The sequence below is a fragment of the Cnephaeus nilssonii genome (genome assembly GCF_951640355.1).
Source record: "Cnephaeus nilssonii genome assembly, chromosome: 19".
Classification (NCBI taxonomy): domain Eukaryota; kingdom Metazoa; phylum Chordata; class Mammalia; order Chiroptera; family Vespertilionidae; genus Cnephaeus; species Cnephaeus nilssonii.
In genome coordinates, this window is record NC_137090.1 from 25,684,133 (window position 1) to 25,710,379 (window position 26,247).

Here is a 26,247-nt window from a genome sequence, read left to right on the forward strand (position 1 = left end):
ATGTTGGGAGAAAACTGGCAGTTTTGAAAGTGTCATCCTCCTATCCTATATAATAATCCTCCTATATAATAAAAGGGTAATATGCAAATTAACCCTAACAGTGGACCGACCAGAATGACCGCTCGACCAGTCACTATGAGGCACACTGACCACCTCTCGGTCCCTTTCCCCAGCTGGCAGGCTCCGATCGCCCAATGGCGAACAGGGAACTGGGGGTGGGTGCCGGCTGCGGGCAGCCAGGGAAGATGGCCCTGATCACAGGCCAGGCCTAGGGGCTGTACCCGTGCATGAATTTCGTGCACCGGGCCTCTAGTATAATAAAAGGCTAATATGCAAATTGACTGAATAGCAGAAAGACCGGTCGCTATGATGCGCACTGACCACCAGGGGGCAGATGCTCAACGCAAGAGCTGTCCCCTGGTGGTCATTGTGCTCCCACAAGAGAAGTGCCACTCAGCCAGAAGCCGGGCTCACAGCTGGTGAGCGTAGCGGCAGCGCTAAGGACCCCTCGAGGGATGTCCGCCTGCTGGCTTAGGTTTGCTCCCTGGCCGGCAGGCAGACCTCCCCGGAGGGGTCCTGGATTGTGAGAGGGCGCAGGCCAGGCTGAGAGGACCCCCTTCCCAGTGCACTAATGTCATGCACCAGACCTCTAGTATACTAATAAAATGGGACGATCCAAGTCAAACATTGAGAGAGGTCACCTGAGCTCTTATTTGTTAAACTCATACTAGCGGAAGGCTTCCTGTGTGCCAAGCGAGCACTGACCGAGGGGCTCCAGCTCTCACAGAGTGCCATGTTGAAACAGGCCTAACAAGAAGCGTTTATCAGCCCTGTTTATAAAGCCCAGCTTCCATCTTGGCACTTGCTAGCACCTGGCTGAGTTTATCATCCCCACTTTACAGATGAGAAAACCAAGGCACAGAGTGGTTGAGAAACGTGCCTGATATCACAAAGTCAGTGGGTGTTGGAACTGAGATCACTTTGTTTGAACTTGGCCACCCAAGTTACCTTCCATCTAAACTAAGCCATCCAAGAGAGACTTCCTTTATTTTGTTATTTCTCTCAAGACACTTGCCCCAGGGTTCTTGTTAACATGCAGATTTTTATTCCCTTTTTTGGGGGAAGAGGCCTGAGGGTCTGCATTTCGAACAAGTGCTGCTGGTTTTGCTGGTAGAGTGTGTAACAATCTGGATTGTGGAGATCGAGGGGAAAGTGCGAAGAAATGGGAAAAGTGTTAGTGGCATGGTAAGGCCCTCACACGTCTCTGTCCTCATGTGCTTGTCGGTTCACCTCTCTGGGCCTCAGGTTTTTCACTGGTAACGTGGGAGGTTGAATGAGTTCTCCGAAGCCTCCCTTCTGTTCTGACAGCCTGCACTGTATATGGAAATGTCATTGTCTTTTATGAATCCTAGTTGAGGCAGAGCCTTTAAATTAGTTTGGACTTGAAAAGATAACAAAAGAATACACTTTTTAAGAGTGAGATTAAAAAAAAATCCTGTTATAGAACATTTGGAGAATATAGAAAAGTAAAAAGGAAGAAAAAAACAATCATCCATCTCTCACCCCAAAGACAACCTATGTTTGAACATTTTGGCCTATTTTCTTCCATTGTTTTCTATGGAAACATTGGTTTGCTTTGTTGTATGTGTAATATTGATCACATAGTAGATATATTCTCTGTCTGGCTATTTTTTAATTTAACATTACAAAATGACTTTTACACATTTTTATAAATTTGTATTTAATGGTTGCATAATATTCCATTCTATGATAGTACATAGTATATGTTAACCTTACCTCTATTATTGGCTATTTAAGTTGTTTCTAATATTTTGCTATTATATATAACTCCTCTGTTTGGGGTTTTTCTTTAGAGTCTCACATTTCGCTAAAGGTATGAAACGTTGAAAGCTTATGGAAAAGTTTTTAACAAAATAGTCTCTCTTTGCCAAGAGAAAATCATCAGGGAAATTTATGTCTATAAGGACAGATTAATAGATATTACTGCATCTGGGGAAAACACTCTTATTCCACAAAGAATTACTATTATTAAAGGCAATAGTAATAATAATTCTTATTATAGCCATGCAGATCCTAGGCTCTGTAGAAAGTTTATCATCCTCATTTTACAGATGAAGAAGACTTGCTTGATGTCACACAGCCAGGAGTCATCTGAGTTGGGCCTTTGAACCCAGCCAGTGAGATGCCAAAACCCGTGATGCTCATAACCCAGGTAGGTATCAGAAGGTGGTCTTCGATCACCTGCATCAGCATCATCTAACCAGGTCTTGACCAGGTCTCCTGAATTAGAATTGTGATGGAGCCAAGAATCTATCTGCCTTCTTAACAGTTTCCCCAGGTAATTCTCTTATGCATTTATTAAAACTTTTTTGGGGGGTTTAAATTGTGAACTATACCACATACACAACAGATTTTATAAAACATATGCATAGTTAAAAAATAATAAAATAAACACCTGTGGACCCATCACGAAGGTTAACCTATTGGACATTGGGAGAGGAGGAAGAGGAGGGGACAGGAAGTGGGGCGGCCTGGGGAGAAGTGGGCCGGGAGGAGACCAGAGACCGGGGGTGCCCTAGGTGCTGCCTGCTGCAGGGGGCGCTGAGGAGCCCTGGCTCTGGGAAGAGAGGGCACACAGCATGAAGGGGCCTCCAGAACAAGGCGTGACAGCCAGGCACACTAGCGAGGAGGGGGCCATCCACGCAGCTGCTGCCACTCCGTCTGTGAAGACACTGGCTCCAATTCAAAGGAAAACTTGCTCAGAAAAACACAACAGACACTCACGCACCCTAGCCCCACGGAGTCCTGACTGTCAACATGCTCAATTCCTGCACTTGCCCGAAGGGTGATGTCATCGGAGTCTGTGTCCCGGCTTCCTCAATGGCTCAGCCTTATCTCTGCTTTTGCAAGGCCTCTGGGACTGAAAGAGGAACAATCTGCTTCACTCAAGACTGGAGAGGACCATGAGGCCTGACTTTTCCTGGCAGCCTCGGCCCCCCGGAGGATTGCCCTGGGAACATCCTGAAGCTTATTCGTGAGCCATCAAGGCACCATCAAGTTACCCTAACTTCTCAGTTACTTGGAAAGTGGTGTCCCATTTTAAAGGTGCAATTCGATAAGTTTTGGCAAATATGGACCCCTGTCTGATCAGACAGACTTAAAGTCTCCCAAACACATAATTTCTGTGGGTTTTGATCCTGGGAGTTGAAAACAATATTGCCGTGCGTTCCAGTCGGGGAGGGAGCCACCAAGGAGCTGGCCAGACGGTCACTGAGACCTTTGCACCGTTGGACGGAGCTGGAAAGGGAGCCCGTGATTTAGTGCGGCCCGTTCTCCATGTGGGTCCGCGTAGCTTCCGAAGTGCCTTTTTAGGGATCAGAACCATGCAACCGAGTATTAAGAGAAAACTCAGAACCAGGCTTCTGGATTGCTGCATCACAAAGTGTTCATCGAGGTTTTCAAAAAGAATGAAGCATGTTTAACCACATTGCCACTCACTAAGAATATCATACTTAATATGTGGGTAACAGCAAAATGATGGTTGTTGTGAATAAATAAATTATTATTATTATTACTAGAGGCCCAGTGCATGAAATTCATGCACGGCGGAGGGTGGGCGGGGGGGGGGGGGGTCCTTCAGCCTGGCCTGTGCCCTCTGACAGTCCGGGAACCCTTGGGGGATGTCCAACTGATGGCTTAGGCCCGCTCCCTGCAGGCAGTTGGGCATCCTTAGCGCTGCCACGGAGGTGGGAGAGGCTCCTCCCACCACTGCTGCGCTCGCCTGCCATGAGCCCGGCTTCTGGCTGAGCAGTGCTCCCCCTGTGAGAGCACACTGACCACCAGGGGGGCAGCTTCTGAGTTGAGCATCTGCCCCCTGGTGGTCAGTGAGCATCATAGCGAGTGGTTGTTTAACCGTTCGGCCAATTTACATATTAGCCTTTTATTATATAGGATTATTTTAAAAAAGGACATTGGGAGCCTCCCCCGTGCCCACCTGATGGCTACCCTTCCTCCCCCGGCAGGGAACTGCTATCCTCATTTGTGTGTTCTTCATTCCCTTGCTTTTCTTAATATTTTCCCACCCCTGAAAGTATCCCTAAACAATAGGGTTCTGTTTAGGAAAGCAAACCCAGACCTGCCCCAGCAGGAAGTAGCCGTGAAGCCTTGCATATAGGAAGGCTCTTGGAGGAGGTAAGCTGAGTGGGGTCTGGGTCAGAGTCTGAATCCAGCTTCCCTGACAAGATCCCACCTGGAAAAAACAAAAATCAGTGGGCAGGGCCTGGGACAAGTGGGCGGGTCTGTAGTTGGAACACCAGGTCAAAACATGGCTGGGAGCCCTAACCGGTTTGGCTCAGTGGCTAGAGCGTCGGCCTGCGGACTGAAGGGTCCCAGGTTCGCTTCTGGTCAAGGGCATGTACCTTGGTTGCGGGCACATCCCCAGTAGGAGGTGTGCAGGAGGCAGCTGATGGATGTTTCTCTCTCATGGATGTTTCTAACTCTCTATCCCTCTCCCTTCCTCTCTGTAAAAAGTCAATAAAATATATTAAAAACAAACAAAAAAAACATGGCTGGGAGAAAGGTTGCTTTCTGTATTGCCTTCTTAGCTCACTAGGACCTCCCTCAAGTTCCTACAAAAAGGTTAACATGGCGTGCTCCTTGGGGAGAAATGAGGATCTTCTGCTGATCCAGGGGTTAGGGAAGCGGAACGTCAGCAGCTCATGGTTGTCAAGATAAACAAAATACGTATAATCTGCCCCAGGCTCACCCAGGCAGTCTGTGCTCAGCGTGTCTGCACCTCATGGTGCCCAGCCCATGGCGCCTTGTGCCTGTCTGGAGCACCCGTCCTTTTGTCGGAGCACAGTGGTCATCCTGGGGTTTCCCTTCTCCACTCTCCTGTTTGCATCCTGTTTCCTGGGCCTCGTGGCTTCCCCTTTCTTGGTGAATTCTCTTTTTTTTTTTTTTTTGTGGGGTACATCTGTCAGTAACTTTTATTTATTGATTTATTTTTATTTTTTTCCCAATCTTTAATTTCTTTATTGATTAAGGTATTACATATGTGTCCTCATCCCCCCATTAACCCCCCCAACCCTCCCCACTCATGCCCTCACCCCCCTGGTGTCTGTGTCCATTGGTTAGGCTTATATGCATGCATACAAGTCCTTTGGTTGATCTCTCCCCCTTACCCCCACCCTCCCGTACCTTCCCTCATAGGTTGGACAGTCTGATCGCTGCTTCTCTGTCTCTGGATCTGTTTTTGTTCATCAGTTTATGTTGTTCATTATATTCCATAAACGAGTGAGATCATGTGGTATTTATCTTTCTCTGACTGGCTTATTTCACTTAGCATAATGCTCTCCAGTTCCATCCATGCTGTTGCAAATGGTAAGAATTCCTTCTTTTTTTACTGCAGCGTAGTATTCCATTGTGTGGATGTACCACAGTTTTTTAATCCACTCATCTGCTGATGGGCACTTAGGCTGTTTCCAAATCTTAGCTATGGTGAATTGTGCTGCTATGAACATAGGGGTGCATATATCCTTTCTGATTGGTGTTTCTAGCTTCTTGGGATATATTCCTGGAAGTGGGATCGCAGGGTCAAATGGCAGTTCCATTTTTAACTTTTTGAGGAAACTCCATACTGTTCTCCACAGTGGCTGCACCAGTCTGCATTCCCACCAGCAGTGCAAGAGGGTTCCTTTTTCTCCGCATCCTCGCCAACATTTATCGTTTGTTGATTTGTGGATGATAGCCATTCTGTCAGTAACTTTCAGAGTGAGGGCACACGGGAGGCATCATTTGAGGCCCTGCCTGTCTATACATTTCTTTATTCCACCCTCCTCACCTGATTGTTTATCTGGTATAGAATTCTGGGTTGGGAATGATTATACTTCACGACATTGAACACATTGTTCCATTTCTGCTGCTCTTAGTGTCGCTGAAGAGATGTCTGAGGTTATTCTTATCCCTGGTCCCTTGAGTGGGACTGGTTTTCGCTTTCTGGAAGCTTGTAGAATCTTCTCTTTTCCTCTAGTGTTCTGACAGTCCACAGAGGTGGGCCTGCCTTCCTCTGAGTTGGCAGGTTTGCTGGGTCCTTCCAGTCCAGCAGATCACGTTCTTCAGTTCTACAATTACTTTGTTGACTCCCTCCTCGCTATTGTCTGTGTTCCTCTTTTTTGGTACTTCTGTTGTTGGAACATTAAACCTAGACAGTCCTCTCTACTTCTCCCTTTTTAAAAACACAAACTTTATTTTTAGAGCAGTTTTAGGTTCACAGCAAAATGGAGTAGAAGGTACAGAGTTCCCATACATTCCCTGTCCCCACACATGCACAGCCTCTCCACTATCACCTTGGGGCACCAGAGGCACATTTGCCACAACTGCGGGAACTTCCTTGACCCAGCATTATCATCCAAAGTCCATCGTTTATCATGAGGGCCCACTCTTGGCGTTGTGGACAAATGTACCCACCATTCCAGTGTTATACAGAGGAGTTTCACTGCCCTAGACATCCTCTGTGCTCCAGCTCTTCATCCCCACCTCCCTTCTAACCCCTGGCAACCATTGATCTTTTTACTATCTCACTAGTTTTGTCTTTTCCAGAATATCGTATAGTTGAAATCACACAGGATGTAGCCTTCTCAGATGGGCTTCTTTCACTGAGTAATATGTATGTAAGGTTCCGCCATGTCTTTTCAGGGTTTGATAGCTCATTTTCTTTTTAAGTGCTGAATACTATTCCATTGTCTGGATTTGCCTGTTTATCTGTTCACCTACTGAGGGACACCTTGGTTGCTGCTGAGTTTTGGCAATTATGAATAAACTACTGTAGACATCTGTGTGCAGATTTTTTATGTGGACATAAGTTTTCAACTCATTTGGATAAAGGTCCTCTTTAAAAAAATGTTACTCTTGTTTTTTTTTTTAACAGCTCTCTCTTGCTCTCAATTTTGCTCTATTTTTCTAAAAAATTTCCATAGCTCAAACCATGAATCTTTTAGTTTAGTTTTTAATTTATATTATGGCTTCTAATTTTGAAAAACTGTGTTGATTTATTTTCTGAATATTCCTTTTTACAGCATCCTGTTTACATTTCGTGGGAGCAAAAAAAAAAAAAGATCTCAGAGGATATTGTTGTTGGTGGTTGTTTGCCTGTCGGCCTGCATCATCTCTGCTGCCCCAGTTTGCTTTTTCTTTGGTCCCTTTTGTCATCATTCTTCACTTTGCAGGCTTTCTCAGATGTCTTGTGAGCCTCCAGGTGGCTCTGGTGCGCCTGAAGGTTTGAGAGCCGTTGCTAGACTTTCTCTTATCTCACCGAAGCTTATCGCAACCAAGCTCCCACAGAGAAAAACAACACACATTTCAGTACTTTTCCCCGGAAGAACCAGAGCTGTTCTCTCCCACTTAAAGGCCCAGCACTTTTCCTGAATGAGATGTAATATGACAGTAGCCTTAGAGGTGGTTTCACCAACGATTCCGCCCAGGCCTCCCTCCCCTAGTGTGTGCATTTGTGCCACCTCGCATTCCTACACCTTTGCCAGTGCGCCTGTCATTCCTGTTTAGGTTGGAGAGACGCCTGGCACCGGCCGTCAGGAACCTGCTGCTGACCTTGGCTCTCCTCACCTGCTGGGCAGGCTTAAGTTGAGGCCAATGTCCTGCCCCCGAGCAGAAATGATAGCCCCCTTGGGGAAGCACGCCGCAGGCCGGAAAGGCCCCTGTGCAACGCCAAACCATCTTACCATTGTGTCGCTGCTCAAAACAGGAAAGTGCGTGTTTGTGTAGAATGCTGAGGGCATGAAAAGGGAAAGAGAACCGAAGGGCATGGGGTGTGGACACCAAGGGGGGAAATCTACTCTTATTCAGAAGGGCCCACATTTTCTTTGCAAATACAGATAGTATTTTTATTTCAGCAACATGTAAAATTATATATCTTAATATGTATGTGATTAACCACTTGGTTATTACAAAGATATTTATAGACTTTCTGTCATGTGCCTGAGAATGGGGTGGGTATGCATGTATACATAAGGGTGATTTCACAAAGAGAAGAAGGAATGATAATAATAGCAACAAGAGTGGTTTCCAAGTGTTAGACCCTTACCAAATCGGTCAAACACTTCACGCATGCTTTCTCTTGTAAGTCTCAAAATCCTGTGGGGTAAGTTTTATGAGGATTACTATTCTTTTCTTTATAGGTGAGAAAACAGTGATTTGGACAGTTTGCCCAATGTCACGGCTTCAGTGTAACACAGGTAATAAGTTTCAGAGCCGGGATGCAAGCAAGCCCAGGTCTGTTGGTGACTCTGTAGCCCATAACCTTGACCATTACACCACACGACCTCCGGGGTGGATGTGTATTCACTTTTGAAGGAAGCTTCCATCAGGACCCCATGATTAACTTAGACCCCATAGCTCCAGATTTGGACACACTCACCATCCCAGCAGAATCCCCTGTGTCAGTTAGCTGTGGTCAGGGTATTGCTGTGTAACAAACCACTCCTAGACCCAGTGGCTTAGAATAACAGTCGTTTAATCTCAAGGATCTGCAGGCTGGTGGTAGCTCTGCTTCAGGCTGTGGTAGCTGGGGGGCCACTGAGCCAGGCTGGGCTGGCTTGAGAGGGTCTCCTGTAAGCTGCACATGGTGTAGACTTGGTTCCTTGCTCAGGTACTTTCCGTGTGAGTCAATTCTGAGGCTCAGCTCGAAGGGGCAGTAGCTACCTGGGGGAGCTCTTTGGGTAGCAATGGCAGCGATATAGGAGGGCAAATACACTTCATACCCCTGTTTGTGTCAGTCTGCTTCCATCCCATTGTCCAGAGCAAGTCACTTGGTGGAGCCCAAGGTCAAGGGGCAGGACTGCCAAGTCATGTGGCAGACAGCATGGGTATGTAGTGGTGGTGGTGAATGGATGCTAATGATTCAATCTATCACAGCTGCCCGCACAGTATGCTTGTAAATTAATGGGTGTATGTATGCACATGCAATTTATGGAGTTACTATTATTAAAAACTATAAGGGAATTATATGTACCTTGTAAAAATATAGAGTTTCTATGCTGGTGGGAGAGTCAGACAATTAAAAAAAAGATGAAAGCAACTACGTAAAGGGATGTTAGAATTTATTTCATTGATTCTGGACACATTATAAATCTCTTGGGACAGACTCAACATCTTTCTCTAGTTAAAAAAAGATGTTCCCTTGTCCTTGAAGTTTCTTTAGTTCACAGAATTTGAAATCACATCTTATTCTTCTAAAACGGTATTCAGTGCAGCAACGTCGGGAGCTTGATGTCAGCTCTCTCACTGTTTAGGATAGTTAAAAGACAGGAAACCACGCAAGGGAAGAGACTAGTTATGCTAGGGTGCTGTGAATGTGGATGGTAGCATTCTTCCTTTACCTTTTCTCAAGTGTCTTATGGGCAATGCAGCTCTCCTAGGCCTGAGCATCTGATGAAGATCTCCAAGTTAATTAAAATCATAGGAAAATAGTGTTAGGCACGGTAGCCCTCTCTCTTTCCACATCCAGTAGATTCTCTGGGATTGCTGGCAACTTTTAGCCCTTTGCACTCGCTTGCTTTTTTCTCGATTCCTTTATTCTACTCGGGATTTAATTTTTTAAATACCCCAGATTTTACAAAGCGCGGCAGTAGAATAAAAAACTGGAGTTTCTTTTCATACAAACTTATTTATTTGGATTTTTTTATATTTCAAATTATTGATACATTCAATACAGTTCGACATACGAGCTGCTACCGATGCTAACCGTGTCGAGTCACACTCGACATCCGAGTGCAAAAGGTTAGAATCGTTAACCTAGTGGCCTTGAGTTTCCTGATCTTGGTTGTCCCCGGTTCTGCTCTTTTACTCTGCCACCTTGTGGGTTTTTGGGAAATTGCACCTTCTGCTGTGAGCCCTACTGACTCACCTAATAGATCTGGCTGCTGCTGTTCCAGGGAAGGAGGAGGGGGTAGAAGAGAGTTCTCCCTACCGGAGGGACATCACAACAAGGTGACTTTGCTCTTTCAGTTTTTCCAGAGTACTCCCCTCCCCCTTTGGAACAGTGTCCTCAGGGGCCCGGCTGATGGGCATTTGAATGGCCCTGTCAGTATCACACCTGAAGGGCCCTCTCCACTGGAGACCTTGAACCAGCATCCCAGGGTGGGATACAGGCCCCTGACTTTCTCCAGCACTACCTCTCCCGTTCACGACAGGTCCCTCCTTTTTTCACATTAGGAAAGTAATTGAATCTTACGTAGAGCTTACAGTCCAGACAAGGAGACAGATTTAAAAAAAATATACAAATAAAGACAATATTTACACATTGTGGTGAGTGCTGTGAGATAGTAATGGTGGTGGGGGTAGGGAACTTTCATTAAGAAGGCTGGTAAAGGCAGGCTTGCCTGAGCAAGAGACATTTCAAATTGAAACCTGAAGGATAAGAAGGATCCAGCGAGAGGAAGAGAATGTGCAAAGGTCCTGAGGTGGAAAAGAACTTGTTAGGTTGAAAGTAACTAAGTGTGACTGAGATAAAAACATTAAAAAAACGTAGTTGTTTTTATCTTTTTGGACACACTAACCATCCCAGCAGAATCCCCTGTGTCAGTTAGCTGTGGTCAGGGTATTGCTGTGTAACAAACCACCCCAAGACCCAGTGGCTTAGAATAACAGTCATTTAATCTCAAGGATCTGCAGGCTGATGGTAGCTCTGCTTCAGGCTGTGGTAGCTGGGGGTCCACTGAGCTAGGCTGGGCTGGCATGAGAGGGTCTCCTGTAAGATTGGCGTGAGCTGGAGGGGAGTTATCTGAATGGGGTTGGGAAAGGCAGCAGACGCAGGTGATACAGCTTCTTTTTTTTTTTTTAAATTTAATATATTGGGGTGACATTGGTTTGCAAAACCATACAGGTTTCAGGTGTACAACTCAACAAAACATCATCTGCACACAGCATCTTGCTCCCATCGCCCAAAGCAAGGTCTCTTTCAATACAGGGTCTTGTGGGGCACAGTAAGGATTCTGATTTTGTGAGAAAATAAAGAAGGATCCTTTTCTACCTCTTCAAAATAGTTTTTATTCAACAACTGTAAATAAATGTAATATACAAAGGAGATTGACTAGTAAACCTCATTCTGACAAATAAGGCATTTCAAACTTTAGCAAAAAAACCCCCACAAACATCTTTTGTGCATTTGACTATACTTGGTTACTGTTGCCTTCATTAGGTTTACTCACAAAATTAGTACAATACTGCCTCCTTATTGGCAGTTTTGATTTCTGAAGTTTGTTACCTATGGCCAATAGCGGTCCCGATATATTAACTGGAAAATTCCAAAATTAACCAATTCATAACTTTTATTTTCTTTTCTTATTTTTTAAACATGTAAGATTTATTTTTCTCATTAAAATTTTATTTTATTTTTCAATTATAGTTTGCATTTAACATTCTTTTGTGTCGGTTTCAGGAGTACAGCACAGCAGACATTCATATAGGTTACAAAGTGAAGAATTCTTAAGCAGAGAAGTGATGAGGTCCAATTTGTATTTTATATTTCTATTTTTTATCTTAAATATATTTTTATTGATTTCAGAAAGGGAGAGGGAGAGAGAGATAGAAACATCAATGATGAGAATCATTGATTGGTTGCCTCCTGCATGCCCCCTACTGGGCATCAAGCCCGCAACCCAGTCATGTGCCCTTGACTGGAATCGAACCTGAGACCCTTCAGTCCACAGGCCAATGCTCTACCCACTGAGCCAAACCAGCTAGGGCTATATTTCTATTTTAAGAAGATCCTCATTGCTGTTGCACAGAGAATGGACTGGAGTGAAGAGGAAGGGAAGCTGGGAGAGCATTTGGGAGCTTGGTGCAGGAAGCTGGGTCAGAGGTAACAGTAGCCTAGACTTGGCAATAGAGATAGAAGGGTCTGGCCCGGCCGGCGTGGCTCAGTGGTTGAGTGTCCACCTATGAACCAGGAGATCAAGGTTCGATTCCCGGTCAGGGTTTGCTTGATCCCCAGTAGGGGGTGTGCAGGAGGCAGCCGACCAATGATTTTCTCTCATCATGGATATTTCTGTCTCTCTCTCCCTCTCCCTTCCTCTCTGAAATCAATGAAAATATAAAAATAAAAGAGATGGAAGGGTCTAGACCCACGCTGGTCAGTGTGGTAGCAACGAGCCACATGTGGCCACTGAGCATGTGAAATATGTAAGTGTAGAATACATACCAGATTATGAAGACGTGGTACAAAAAAAAAGAAAAAGAAAAAAGGAAGTAAAATATCTCATTTATAATTTGTTGATCTTAATTACATGTTGAAATAAGAATATTTTGGATATTTCATGTGAAATAAAACATAATAGAAAAAGTTTCACGTGTTCTTTTACTTAAAAAATGTGGCTACTAGAAAAATGTGAACTACACATGTGGCTTACATCTGTGGATCACATTACGTTTTTATTGGACAGCGTTGATATAAACAAAAGTTACTGAATGAAAAAAATACTTTATAGTAAAATTACATTGGACACTAGAAATTTCTAGTTACGTCTAAGTTGTTTTTTTCTGGTTTGCAAAAGATGATGTTTATTTGATAAGACAATACAGTTAGTGTTTGATCCAATCACAAGGAGCAAAAAAAATAAACAAGTTGACAATGTACATTAAAAAACCAAGATGTTTAATGTGACAAACGTGTTTCTAAAATAATGCCCCTAAAATTCCTCAGTTTTTGAAAACTGTATAAACACAGAAAAACGTTAATAGCCACAGAATACATAAAACCAAACATCTAATTTTGGGCAAATTAACATACGAGGCAACTTTGCTAACAATGTATGATTTTTTTTTTTCTTGCTTACAAGCTCTTCAGACTATCTTTATATCAACAGAGTGGGCAGAACATTTAGGTTTCATATCAGTTACACAGCATTAGCATAAACTCAGACAATACTGAAAGAGTATTGTTTTCTTTTGAGCTGGCAAAGTAACCACTGAAACATCAGATCATTGCTGTGACTTGAGAATTTTATCCCCAAAAAAGTCACATACTGTCCAGGCATAGTTTTGTAATACATTTAATAATTCTTTTATGTGATACTAGAGGCCCAGTGCATGATTGAATCATGCACGTGTAGGGTCCCCTACACGCTTTCACTTTTCGCGGGGGAGCTGGGTGCCTGTCTGCTGGTGCACCAGGCCTTTCAGAAGCCTCCTGCTCGGCGGAGGCTTCTGAAAGGCCTGGTGCCGGAGCAGACAGGCACCCAGCTCCCCCACTTTTGATGGTCCGCGGCCGCTGAGTGGGGCTACCCTGCTGTTGAGAGGCGCAGGGGGCGGGACTCCCACCCCCTGCGCCTCTCAACGGCCGCTGAGGGGGGCTGCCGCGGACACCTGGCTACCCTGCCGTTGAGAGGCGCAGCTGGGTGTCCGCGGCAGGCCCCCTCAGCGGCCGCGGATCTGGCCGTTGAGAGGCACAGGGGGCGGGAGTCCCGCCCCCTGCGCCTCTCAACAGCAGGGTAGCCCCCCTCAGTGGCAGCGGATCCGTGCCTCTCAATGGCCAGATAGGCCACCCTGAGTCCCGCCCCCCAGCCTCCCGCCGCCCAATCGTGGACGTAGTGGAGTGATGGTAATTTACATGTTACTCTATTATTAGATAGGATTGGTAGGCAATTTATTTATTTTTAAAAAAATGTTTTATTGATTTTTAGAGAGAGAGGAAGGAAGAGGGATAGAGAAACATCGATGAAAGAGAAACATCATCGATTGGCTGCCTTCTGCAAACCCCCTTCTCCCCCACCCCCCCCCACTGAGGATTGAGCCCATAACCTGGGTATGTGCCCTAACCAGGAATCAAACCAGTGACCTCTTGGTTCATGGGTTGACGCTCAACCACTGAGCCACACTGGCTGGGTAGTAGGCAATTTAAATTTAAAAAGACTTTAGCCAATTGAGATTTTATTGTCTTTGAAAAAATAAATGGCATGGAATATGGCTACTTACAGTCTTATGACAGAATATCGCACGAGGCTCTATTTCAGCATCCATAATGTGCGCACTTGGATATGGTTTCACCTGTCTGAACCTCACTTCCTTATTTGTGAAAGGGAGATGGAGAACGGTGAGTAGTACTAGCTGCCATGCGGTTCATCTCCCTCCTCCTAATCGCACCCCACAAGGTAGGGTACTGTTACTCCTTTTTACTGGAGGGGAAACAAGTTCAGGAAAGGTGACTTACAGAAGGGTACATTGCGAGAAAGAGGTGAGGCCAGGACACGAATCTTGGTCTTTCTGGCTCCAAAGTCAGCAAAAAAATTATTTTTCATCCTCATGGCGCCCCTTGCTAATGTCCCTGCTTGCCTCTGAAATGACTGGGAAAGTCAAATTAGATTGGCGAACGGGCTTTGGAAAAAATGCCATAAGATATGCAGATGTCAGAGATGATTCATTCTCCGTGAAACAGGCGCATACCCTGAAGCTGCAGGTGAAAACTCAAAACTCCTGGATGAGGAACACAGGTCTGTGGAAGTGACACGCATGTCGCATGTTGCTTTCTCGAATTCAAGCTCTGCAAGTCATCTTACGGAGGGATAACTTCCTGCCTCAGGATGAGCATTTACAGGCATTCGGAGGAAGATATTTTCGTGGTCGTATTAAAAACTCAGGGTCAGATGCACTTAGCATCACGCGGTCAGCGCTGCCAGTCAAAGCATAAACAAGCCTGGGGCCGGACCCGGCTTCCTTCAAATAGGCTGGCTCACGGGTGCGACTCACTCTGCAGCAGGCGGAGCGGGGAACAAGGCAGGATGAAGAAATTCTTTGTGTTTGTGCTCTTTCTCACCTTCCTGACCTCCTCAGGTGAGCATTCGCTGCAAAAACACAGCCTGTTTCTAGGCGGATGTGATAAACTGAAATAAGTCTAGTTTATGTTTTTCAGGTGTTTTTTCTTCTTCATTTCAAGTAAGATGCGTATTGTTTGTATAAATACATATTAATGTATAGTAACTCAATGTTTTGTTTTTCTAAGAGCAGGCTCCCACAATTGGTATTCTCAGGGATACATTTTGTTTTACATATTTAGATGTATTTGAATACTGATTCTCAAAAATGCTGATAAATCTTCAAGTGTGCCTTCTTTTAGAGTTCATATGAGATCACAAAATTCGGTAGACTTTTATTTGATGATGCCTTTTAGAGTTTGTGTGTGTTTATGAAAATAGAATAATTTTATTATCATAATATCTTCTTTGAGGGACCATGCGTGATGACCAAGTTGAACATAATCTTGTTGTCACGGGGTATTTTCCAATAACAGCTTTAACTTGGTTTAGTGTATTGAGGATTTAACAACAACAACAAAAAATCCCACAAGGCAAACCTACACATTGGCTGGAGAACTGGAGAAAATACGTCTTAAAAAACATGTAATTAACACCCACTTTTGAAGGAACGGGCCATTGCAATCGGTAAAGATGTCTAAGCTTGCAGGGCTGGCTCTGAGGCAACCGTATTAGAAACCATTTAGAATTCCTCTCTGAGCCGCCTGGAATGCCACCTCCCCTGGGACAGGCCCCTGTGAAAGCACTTTTGTGTTTTGCCTGCAATTGAACTTGCTAATCATTTGCCTTGCACCGTGAACTCGTGTGCCCCGAGAGTCCCTAAGGCCCTGTCCTGACTTTTTCAGGGGCCTCCCCGATTCTGACGGAAAAGGAGGCCAAGCAGCTCCTGAGGTCCAGGCGCCAGGACAGGCCGAGCAAGCCCGGGTTCCCCGACGAGCCCATGCGGGTGAGTGCTGGGCTCAGGCTACACGAAGGGAGAGTGCCATCCAATACGTTCCTTCAATTGGAAATCAAAATGGGTGCTGGTCCCAGCCCAGCGGGGTCTGCAGGATCCAGGCTCTGTTAGACCCAGAGTCAGGTGTCAGGTGGCCTCACCTCTCACTCTCGCCTCCCCTCCTCCGGGGGTGGGGCCAGCTTCCGTGTCTCCTGCTCACACAGTATTGAAAATGCCAACAGTGGGCCCAGGGCGGAGTCCCAGGATTCTGAGTAGCCTGGCTGGGTGTCACCTCTGAACCGGGTGCTGAAGAGCGGTGCCCCCTAGCAGGTGCCAACCCCATCTTCCCCCGCTTCCCTTGGGCTCTGGGTGGGCTGGACCACGACACCCTTGGCCAACAGCAGCCTTTCTGGGCAGGCAGGATCTCTGCTCCGGCCGCCTGAGGGGTTCTGCCTTTTGCCTTGTGCCTCGGATTTTGGTCTTTGGCCTCAGCTCTGCCCTGTGGGTTTGTGGTGTCCGCCAGCCTGGTCTTTCGAAACCAGGGCCCCTCCCCGGCCTCCGTCTCGTGATGGTGATCGTGGGGGGTGTTTCTAGAACCTGCCACACTGGCCACAGGCCAATTCGGGCCTGGCTCGTCCTCCCCCGTGGTGGTGGAAATAATGACATTCCTGTTGTTTGTGTCCCACCAGGGGAGGGTAGAAGTCGCAGGGACAAAGTTAGCGTGTCTGGGAAGCCGTGTCTGTGCCCAGGCTGGTCTCTCACCCTGTGCCCACTTCAGCTGGGCACTGGGCTCACCCTCTTTTCATGGGTCTCCATGTGGAGGTCTAGAAGGATCTATAGCAGTGTTTACCTCCACTGGCGGCAGAATCCTGTGAATAATCCTGCTAGTTCATTGAAGAGGCTCCTATTAAGATGCTGTATCACAGTGATGAGGAATGCTGATGGTCTGGGTTCGAATCTCCCCTTCTGTAACTGTGTAACCTTGGGGATGTTTCCTCACATTTCTGCACCTCAGGCCCCACATCTATAAAATGGGAACAATAGATATTATCAATTACATTATTATAATGATAACTAACCATGTGAAACAACTAATTTAGCCCCAGCTGGTTTGGCTGAGTGGATAGAACGTCGGCCTGCGGACTGAAGGGTCCTGGGTTCAATTTCAGTCAAGGGCACATGCCCGGGTTGAGGGTTTGATTCTCAGTAGGGGGCATGAAGGAAGCAGCCCATCAATAATTCTCTCTCATCATTGATGTTTCTATCTCTTTCTCCCTCTTCCTTCCTCTCTGGAATCAATACAAATATATTTTAAAAAATAAAACAATAAAACACTATTTAATGAGCTTAATATAAAGTAATTCATAGTAAGGCACTTGAAGCAGTACTCAGCAAACAGTAATGACTCCATGAGCATTAAGTACCAGGGCCTGGGGGGGTGGGGGGCGCGTGGTGCCTGGGCTTCTGCTCAGAGTTGGTGGCAGACACAGAGGACTCAGCAAGCAGCTGTTGTACAAAGTGGTTTAGAAACAAAGCAAGGACTTGGTGCTGTTAGGGGTGGACATGGCTGTTTCCTTTGGTTGAAGAAAACCGAGATGGCTTGGAATATCCAAGTGCAGGGAGGAAGTCACTGGGAGGGGGACAGGGACAAGGCCAAGAAGGATCCGAGTGCGCTGGACTTTGTCTTGTGCTCAGTGGAGGATGTTGAAGGGTTTTCCAGGTGGGGGAGTGCAGACTGGGGCTTTAGACAGATGGTTTGGGAAGCAATGAGAAGAGAAGAGGCTCTGGATTGAAGTCTGAGAACACAATGCTCAGAGTTGGACAGAGAGGAACCTGAAGAGGCTGCGAAGGAATTCGGGGAGATTTAGGAGGAACCAAGAGAGGGTGGGGTCAAGCATGGGGAAGAGGGTTCGGAGGGGGGCGGGCCTGGGCGTGGGCAGGATACCTGGCTTGAGGGTCCCTGGGGCTCCAACTGGCAAAGGCAGGAAGGTGTGGTTCCCCATGAATCAAGGGGCCTTAGGCTCCTAACTCCTTGGTCCCTGTGTCGTAGGACAAGAGCCCTTGTGGCAGTTCTACCTGCCAGCCCCCACCTCCCCTGTCTTCCACTTTTGACCTTGACCCTGGTATCTGGGCTACATGGAAGGACGGGTGGGGGCCACAGAGGTCCTCTGAGAGCCAGATTGGAAGGCCTGACTGGCACAGCGGAGCTGATCTTCCTCCTGTAGTCGGGGACCTGTCAAAGGACTCTGAGCAGAGGGTGATGTGATTAGAGCTGGTTTTCGGGAGCCTGTTAGAGTCTCAGGACACAGCCTCGGAAACACTGGCCTTCGCGTGCCCATTCAGGGAAATGGGACGTGACATTTTTGGACGAGCTATTGCACCTCCTTGCCATGGTGCCCAGGAGACAGACAGGTGGGCTGGGACAAATACACAGAGGCAGTGATCTCTGGGGACGGCGTGTGCCCTTGGGAGCTGAGCCCGGAGACTCGTGTGCTCACCACTAACTTGAAATTACCGGGAGATGACTAGTTGGGTTATGTAATTTTGCTTCTTCCCTCTGAGGGACTGTGCAAAACAAAACCCTTCTTGAGAGGAAGAGGCCGCGGATGAGGGTGAAGGAACGGTGCTTTGGGGAGGTATCAGGAATTAATTCAAAAGGAAGACAGGTGTGAAGATTCGCAGTCGTCTCTCCCCAAGAGTATCTGCTAAGCCGTGTTTATCATGTTGACACTTGGCTTAAATGTGGGCAGGTGTTGGCTTCTGCGGGATGGCAGGGTTTCTGGAAGCAGGTTCCGGGCTGGAACTGGTTGGACCAGTTGTATTTCATCGATGCACCGCAGCAGGCGCTCTTTCCTGACCGTGTGGTGGGAAGGACAGAATGCTATGGGAAGGGTCAGGGGGTGCCCTGCATTTGGGAGGGGCTGGCTTGCACCCAGAGGAGTATGAGCATCTGGTTGGCACCCTTGATGGAGGAAGGGAAGGCCGCGGTGGGGATGGGGAGAGAAACCAATGGGGAGGCATGATCTGGGGAAGAAAGCAGCTGCGAGGAAGAGCCTGGGAGGTCCAGTGGTGGGGGACGAGAGGAGGGGTCGGAGAGAGAAAGAGGCAGGTGGGAGGGTAGGGGCTCAGAGGCACACCACTGAGAAATTCCTGGAGGTAGGAAGCAGCTGATCCATTGACTTTATGGCAGCGCCTGACATTGAGTTTGAGGTTGTTTTCTGCAACCCGCAAATCTGAGGAAAAGTCTGCTAGACGCAGCAATCTGTGTTAGTGGTTCTTCGGAGGAATGAGAGGTGGTCGGTGTGTGGGGGTGAAGGTGGCTGATGAAAGACGAAGGAAAGCACTCGAGTCTGGAAGCTGTGGTGGTGGAAAAACGGGCTATGAGACGAATTCAGGAGAAACATGGCCTCCAAGTCTTCAGAGATTTTGGAGACTAGGGGTCTCGACATCACAGGAACGGGATGGGCCCTCCCGGGAGACTGGGATATTCCATTGGGACATCCCATCTGGGGACATGGAGGGTTCAGCTCAGTCAGCTTCAGGACTCACTACATTGGTTTCATTGAAGATCCTAATGGAGGGAAAAACATTGCCTGGGGAAAAATTGATGGAGACAGAGCTGTGTGGAAAGAAGGGCTGGGTGTGTGTTTAGAGGAAGGAAGGTGGAAAAATATTCTGAGTGTTCCCTGAACATTTTCTCAGTCATGACTGTGCTTATGTTTAATGTTCAGAATTTTAGTCTAAACTCTTGCTATTTCAAATGTGGGCCCAGCCCAGAACTCTGGGCAATTTATGCTCCAACCACCCAGAACTTCTCACTGGTTTTCAACTAGGCCCTCCTCTCTCTGCTCAGCATCTTCTGTCTCTGCTCTCAGCATCTTTTCACAAATGATTCCCTTTTGTAAAAAAATTTTTTTTGATTGATTTCAGAGAGGAAAGGAGAGGGCGAGAGAGATAGAAACATCAATGATGAGAGAGTATCCTTGATTGGCTGCCTCTTGCACACCCCACACTGGGGATCGAGCCCGAAACCCAGGCATGTGCCCCGACTGGGAATCCAACTGTGACCTCCTGGTTCATAGGTTGATGCTCAATCACTGCGCCACGCTAGCCGGCAGGGCCACAAATGATTCTCTTTGCTTGCAATACCTTTTCCTATTAGTTCTTCCTCTTCATTCTTAATGTCACCTTCTCTCTCCCCATGGCCTCCTAATACTCACACATAAAACAATACTATGTATTTTATAGGTACATCTGTATAGTTGTACATGTCTAGAAAAAGGTCTAGAAATATGATTAGTTGAATGTTAAGTGCATCATCACATTGAGGAGACCAGGATCACTGGTGGCGATCTAGGGAAATATGTTTGATGTTTGAATTTTAAACAACAACAATATGTTCATGTACTAATGTACAATTACAAATAATAAAAATTCAATTCATTTGCATTTACTATAGAAAAATTGCGAATGAAGGAGTCAGAAGAAGGAAAGAAAGTCAGGTGTAATCTTGTTCCCTCTCCTCAAAGATAGCCTTGCCATTTTTGATGTATTTCTGTTTAGTTTTTTGGCATATATTTAAAAAAAAATGTGACCATACTTTACCATTTCGTATCTTGGTTTTTCTCTATAACATACACCCTTCCTCATATTATTGTAAGCTCTTTATACCATAGTGATACTGAATTACCCTCTTTTGTTAGATAGTTGGATCATTTCTACTACTTTTCTGTTACAAACAACACTAGAGGCCTGTTGCACAACTTTGTGCATGTATGGGGTCCAGCTGGCTGGCCACGATGGGGGCCCATCGAGCTGGGCCGGCAGGGGGAGGGGCCGAGCTCAGTTGGCCAGCTGGCCCCACCCTTGATCTGGGTGTGGGGGGAGGTTGGGGGTGGGGCTGGCTGGGGGGAGAGGCTGCAGGCAGTTGGCCAGCCAGCCCCGCCCCCAATTGGGGCCCCGGGTCAGGCTGGTCGGCTGCCGCAGTCCGTGTCATAGCCACCGGTTGTTCTGGTCATTCTGCCGTTCCAGTCGCTGGGCTTTTATATATATAGATTCTGAACACTTTTTTCTAAAGTGCTTTTGATATTTTTAATTATTTGCTAAGGATATAGTCCTGGAAAACAAATTACTGGATCCAAGGATATGAATAGTTTAAAAGCTTTTAGTGTTCATCATCCAATTACTTCCCAAAAGGTTAAAGAACACACACACACACACACACACACACACACACACACACACGATTTATTCTCTTGTCCTCCAAGAGAGTGTTCCAGTAGAGGTGTTAAGGTAAAACCTTATAATGGGGGCATGATTATGGTGCCTTGAATTAGAGACCAGTTGGCCATTTCTGGGGCGGGATGAGCGGGCTCAGTGAGGGAGGAATAGAGATCAAGAATGGACTTGTGGGTGTCTGTATGGACACTTTGGGGCTATTCATGGGCATTAGAAGCCTATGAGAAGAAGCAGGTTGTCTGGAATGAGGGTGCGTTTGGAGTGCTTCGCTTGCAAACCTGCCTTTGTGCCTGTTTCTTCTGCTCTTGTTTACCTGGCTCACTCTTATTCATTTGTAGAGATTCACCTTCAATAATGCCTTTTTCGAGAGGCCTTCATGATGCCCCCGCCCTCCTACCGTGAGTCAGAGCATCCCTGTGGCATCAACTCACAGCACAAGATTGCTGTTTTTCACTTTAAAAAAATCTGTCTCTCCTCCTAGTCTGCTCTAAACTACTTGAGCAGATGGACCGTTTCTTTCACTTCTGGGTCCCCAGCACCAAGCACAATATTTGACATTTACTAAATGCTCGTTCTACTTATTTCCATTCCTTTCTTTGCTTCTCTCCTGGGGAGACGTTTGACAGGACATAACTCTCCTGCAGAACCTGGAGACTGTTTCCTAGAAATCTTTCTATCGCCTCCCTCAAATTCATGAAATTTCTCATAATCGTCTCAAATTTTTAGGGAAGAAATTATTTGCCAACTGCTGGGGTGAAGCATGGAAATTCTTCAAAAGGATGACATCTCAGCTAAAATTATGTCTTTCGTAAGCACTTGTGTGTCCTGGGAATATGCTTTCCATTTTGGCCCGTCTTCCTTTAAGGAATGTTCTTGTTGGGCAAGTATAAATCATATTAGCTTTATTGTACGTAGTCTTTGTGAAATACACTTTCATGTTTAGCCCCTTGACACATGTATGCAGTCACTCCATTACCCTTTTGTTCCCCATGATCTCAAAGACCAGATCGGAGGGACTGAGATCAGTAAGTTGTGCGCATCACTGATCTGCCTCCTTTCAGGGCTGAGCAGGCCTGCAAGTGCCGCAGTGCGGTTAACTTCAGAGCCACCCTTCTGCCCCGGCGAGCACCTGCTTTCACTAATGAGCGGAATAATTCATCCACACGCTGCTGGGCCTTCAATTCCATGCAAATGCCTGAGGAAGGACTTTGTCTTCTTGGGAACCATTTGCTCTTTCATAGATTAACTGTCTAATTTATGATTCTCAGCTTAGATCAGGTTCTGGTGGGTATTTTATTTTATTTTAAAATATATTTTTATTGATTTCAGAGAGGCACGGAGAGGGAGAGAGAGATAGAAACATCAATTATGAGAGAGAATCTTTGGTTGGCTGCCTCCTGCATGTCCCCTGCTGGGGATTGAGCCCACAACCCGGGCATGTGCCCTGACCGGGAATCAAACCGTGACCTCTTGGTTCATAGCTTGATGCTCAACCACTGAGTAACACCAGCCAGGCAAGTATATAATTTCATTATCACACCACTCCAGTGCCATAAGAAGGGACCACTTTCAATCTCTGCTTTAATTACGGTTAAATTATTTACTTCCATTATTACCCTTGGCATTGAACATGAAACACAGATATTGGTTTTTGCTTTGTTTTCAAATTTTTTTCCCCCTTGAAGAAAGGAATCTAAAAAAATTAAAATTTATTTTCCATCTAGCTCTTCTTTCCTGATCCAGGAACATTTGAGATGATCATTAATGTCGGGTCATTTCTAACTCAGCCAACACAATTGTTGAATTTGTGGTTTTCAGCAGATTTGCAGTTGGGCTTTTCATCTTTGACTAATGATTGCTTGTAGGCCTTTGTGGCATATTTATTTTCCTAACATTTTAAATAAATAGTGAACTGTCATGGAAACCAGTGTTCGTTTCTCTCTCTCTCTTTCTCTCTCTCTCTGTGTGTGTTTTGGTTGTTTTTCTGCAACTATGATTTCAGCTGCTACTCAGGAGTGTGAAATACATAAGTACATTTGGACTGGGCTATTGTAATGAGCAGATTGACACCGATGTTGGGGGGTCCTTCCAAGGAGGATTTGCTAAGATTATGGAGAAAGAACAGTCAACTAATTAATTCACTCACTCACTTGTATATTTCTCCAGTAAGTTTTATTGAGGTCCTATTATGTGCCACGCACTAGATACTTGGGTCATGGCTATGAAAAAGGCGGGTGGATGTTGGCTGAGTGGGACCAGGATTAAATGAGTAAGAAGGCAAACGAGCATATCCTTACAAAAAGTGTATCGCCCGACTGGCGTGGCTCAGTGGTTGAGCACTGACCTATGAACCAGGAGGTGATGGTTCGATTCCTGGTCAGGGCACATGCCCAGGTTGTGGCTCGATACCTAGTAGGGAGTGTGCTGGAGGCAGCCGACCGACGATTCTCTCTCATCATTGATGTTTCTTTCTCCCTCTCCCTCTCCCTTCCTCTTTGAAATCAATAAAAGTATATTAAAAAATAAAATAAAAGGTGTATCAATGCTTATCATTTTGTGACAAGTCCTGTCTATAGTTTTCCTTGAAGGAACAAGCTCACTTTCCAAACAAGCACATAAAACACTGCTAGTTCAGTCCTTGACACCAACAATCATCCAAGCGCTTTTCCCCACGAAGACCATTGTACTTGGCCATGCAGCCTGCATGCTTCCTGCTGTGTCATGACTTGGTTCGGTGAAACTGACATTTGAAGAACATTTTACATTTATTTCTACTAGAGGCTCGGTGCATGAATTTGTGCACAGGTGGGGTCCCTCAGCCTGGCTGGCGATTGAGGCATATCGGAGGGCCAGCTGGCTGCGGGGGAGGGACTATGGGAGGTTGGAGGCTGGGGAGAGGGACCACAGGAGATTGGTTGGCCGCCCCCCCAATTGGGGCCGATGGAGAGGGCAGCAGCTCCTGCATTGAGTGTCTGCCCCCTGGTGGTCAGTGCACATCATAGTAACTGGTCAACCGGTCACTTAGGCTTTTATATATATACACTAGAGGCCCGGTGCACGAAATTCGTGCACGGAGGGGGGTTGTCCCTCAGCCCAGCCTGTACCCTCTCCAATATGGGACCCCTTGAGGGATGTTGGGATCGGGCCTAAACGGGCAGTCGGACATCCCTCTCACAATCCAGGACTGCTGGCTCCCAACTGCTTGCCTGCCTGCCTTCCTGATTGCCCCTAACCGCTTCTGCCTGCCAGCCTATCACCCCCTAACCACTCTGCTGCCAGCCTGTTTGCCCCCAACTTCCCTCCTCTGCCGGCCTGGTCACCCCTAACTGCCCTCTCCTTCAGGGTTGATCACCTCCAACTGCCCTCCCTTGCAGGCCTGGTCCCTCTCAACTGCCCTCCCTTGCAGGCCGGGTGCCTCCCAACTGCCCTCTCCTGCTGGCCATCTTATGGTGGCCATCTTGTGTCCACATGGGGGCAGGCACATGGGGGCAGCTATATTGTGTGTTGCAGTGATGATCAATCTGCATAGTACTCTTTTATTAGATAGGATAGAGGCCCGGTGCACGGGTGGGGCCAGATGGTTTGCCCTGAAGGGCGTCCCGGATCAGGTGGGGGTTCCCTTGGGGTGTGGGGCAGCCTGAGCGAGGGGCCTGTGGTGGTTTGCAGGCGGGCCATGCCCCCTGGCAACCCAAGTGGAGGCCCTGGTATCTGGGATTTATTTTCCTTCTACAATTGAAACTTTGTAGCCTGGAGCGGAGCCAAGCCTGGGGCTCCCTCCGAGGCCGGCAGCTATTTGTGTTGGGGTTATAATTGAAACTTTGTTGCCTTAAGCAGGTGGGCCCGGCCAGGGTGTGCGGAAAGCTTTGCTTCCCCTGTTGCCGGCAGCAACCCTGGCCTGCTCTCTCAAGCTCCATTCTGTTGCCATTTGTTTGAATTTGTTTACCTTCTATAATTGAAACTTTGTAGCTTGAGTGGAGGCTTAGGCCTGGCAAGGGCAGGCAGAAAGCTTGGCTTCCTCTGTTACCTAGGAAACCTTGCTCTCTGTGGCTGTAGCCATCTTGGTTTGGGTTAATTTGCATACTCACTCCGATTGGATGGTGGGCGTGGCTTGTGGGTGTGTCAGAGGTATGGTCAATTTGCATATTTGTCTATTATTAGATAGGATATATATATATATATATATATATATATATATATATATATATATATAACTGAGTGTGTGATGGTGAAGGATACAACTTTATTTTCATTTATGTTTTATTGATTTTTTTAAAAGAGAGAGACACATTGATTTGTTGTTCCACTTATTTATGCATTCATTGGTTGATTCTTGTATGTGCCCTGAGGGGGATTGAACCCATAACCTTGGCCTATCAGGACGTTGCTCTAACCAACTGAGCTACCCAGGCAGGGCACAATGACTTCTAGGATAGTGGGAGCGCCACTGCCTTGATTTCTGCTAGGGCACCAGTTTTATCCATCGATACACACGATCAGAAGGCAACCAAGTCATGTCTTAGTATTGTTCTAAAAATAGTTTTGACCTCACAGACCCCCGAGGGGAGCACATGTTGAGGCCCTCTGCTTCAGTCTTGTATTCAGCAGGCATTTATTGCAAGTTTCCTGTGGACCAGTTCATGGGAGAGATCCTCAATGCACAACCTCAAAACATGCTCAGGTCTTTCTCATCTAATAGTAACCAGAATCAACCGAGAGCTTAACAAAGAGACTTGTTGCAAAGCTGTTCCAGGATTAAGATTAACCAATAAGAGATGATCAAGGATCCAGGGCTAATAGCCCCTAGTCCTGAAGGGGGAGGGGAAAGTTATGGTTCCCAGGCTTGGAGAGTGTAGCCTTCGAGGAGATGGGTCTTCAGGAGAGGGAGGCAGCCAACCTGCTGTGACTCCTCGGGGAGGGACCAGGAGCAAACACCCAGCCTCTCTCCTCTTACCCGTACGTCATACCCAACTGGAAGCCCCTGGACAAGGGCGTCTGTGCTTGCAGTTCATCCAGGTCAGCCGCTCCCTGCACGGGGCCATGTGAAGGAGGGGTGATACGGGTTTAGAGGGGCAAATGGGGACTACGTATTTGGCACAGAACTTGATAATTTAATTGAATCCTGGCAACTCAATGAAATAAGTGCTAGTGTCTCCCCCATTTTGCAGATGGACAAATTGAGTCTGGAGTAAAGCAACATGGGCAGAGTCTGGCTTTGAACCAGACTCTGACCCA

General features: G+C 46.5%; 1 protein-coding gene across 2 annotated transcripts in view; it reads left to right on the forward strand.

The window, feature by feature from the left end:
• LOC307114944 (uncharacterized protein C17orf67 homolog) overlaps positions 1–26,247 on the forward strand; it is a 59,970-nt gene that overhangs the window by 29,330 nt on the left and 4,393 nt on the right. Inside the window, exons 3-4 of one of the 2 annotated variants that reach the window (XR_013815053.1) lie at positions 2,133–2,233; positions 15,689–15,789. Coding sequence is in view for 1 of the 2 variants with exons in the window: in XM_079797858.1 (XP_079653984.1) it covers positions 14,811–14,862; positions 15,689–15,789 (153 nt within the window). In the remaining variant the exon portion in view is untranslated. Of the gene's footprint in view, positions 1–2,132; positions 2,234–14,727; positions 14,863–15,688; positions 15,790–26,247 lie in introns of those variants that run through there. The other variant, XM_079797858.1, reaches the window with a different exon arrangement.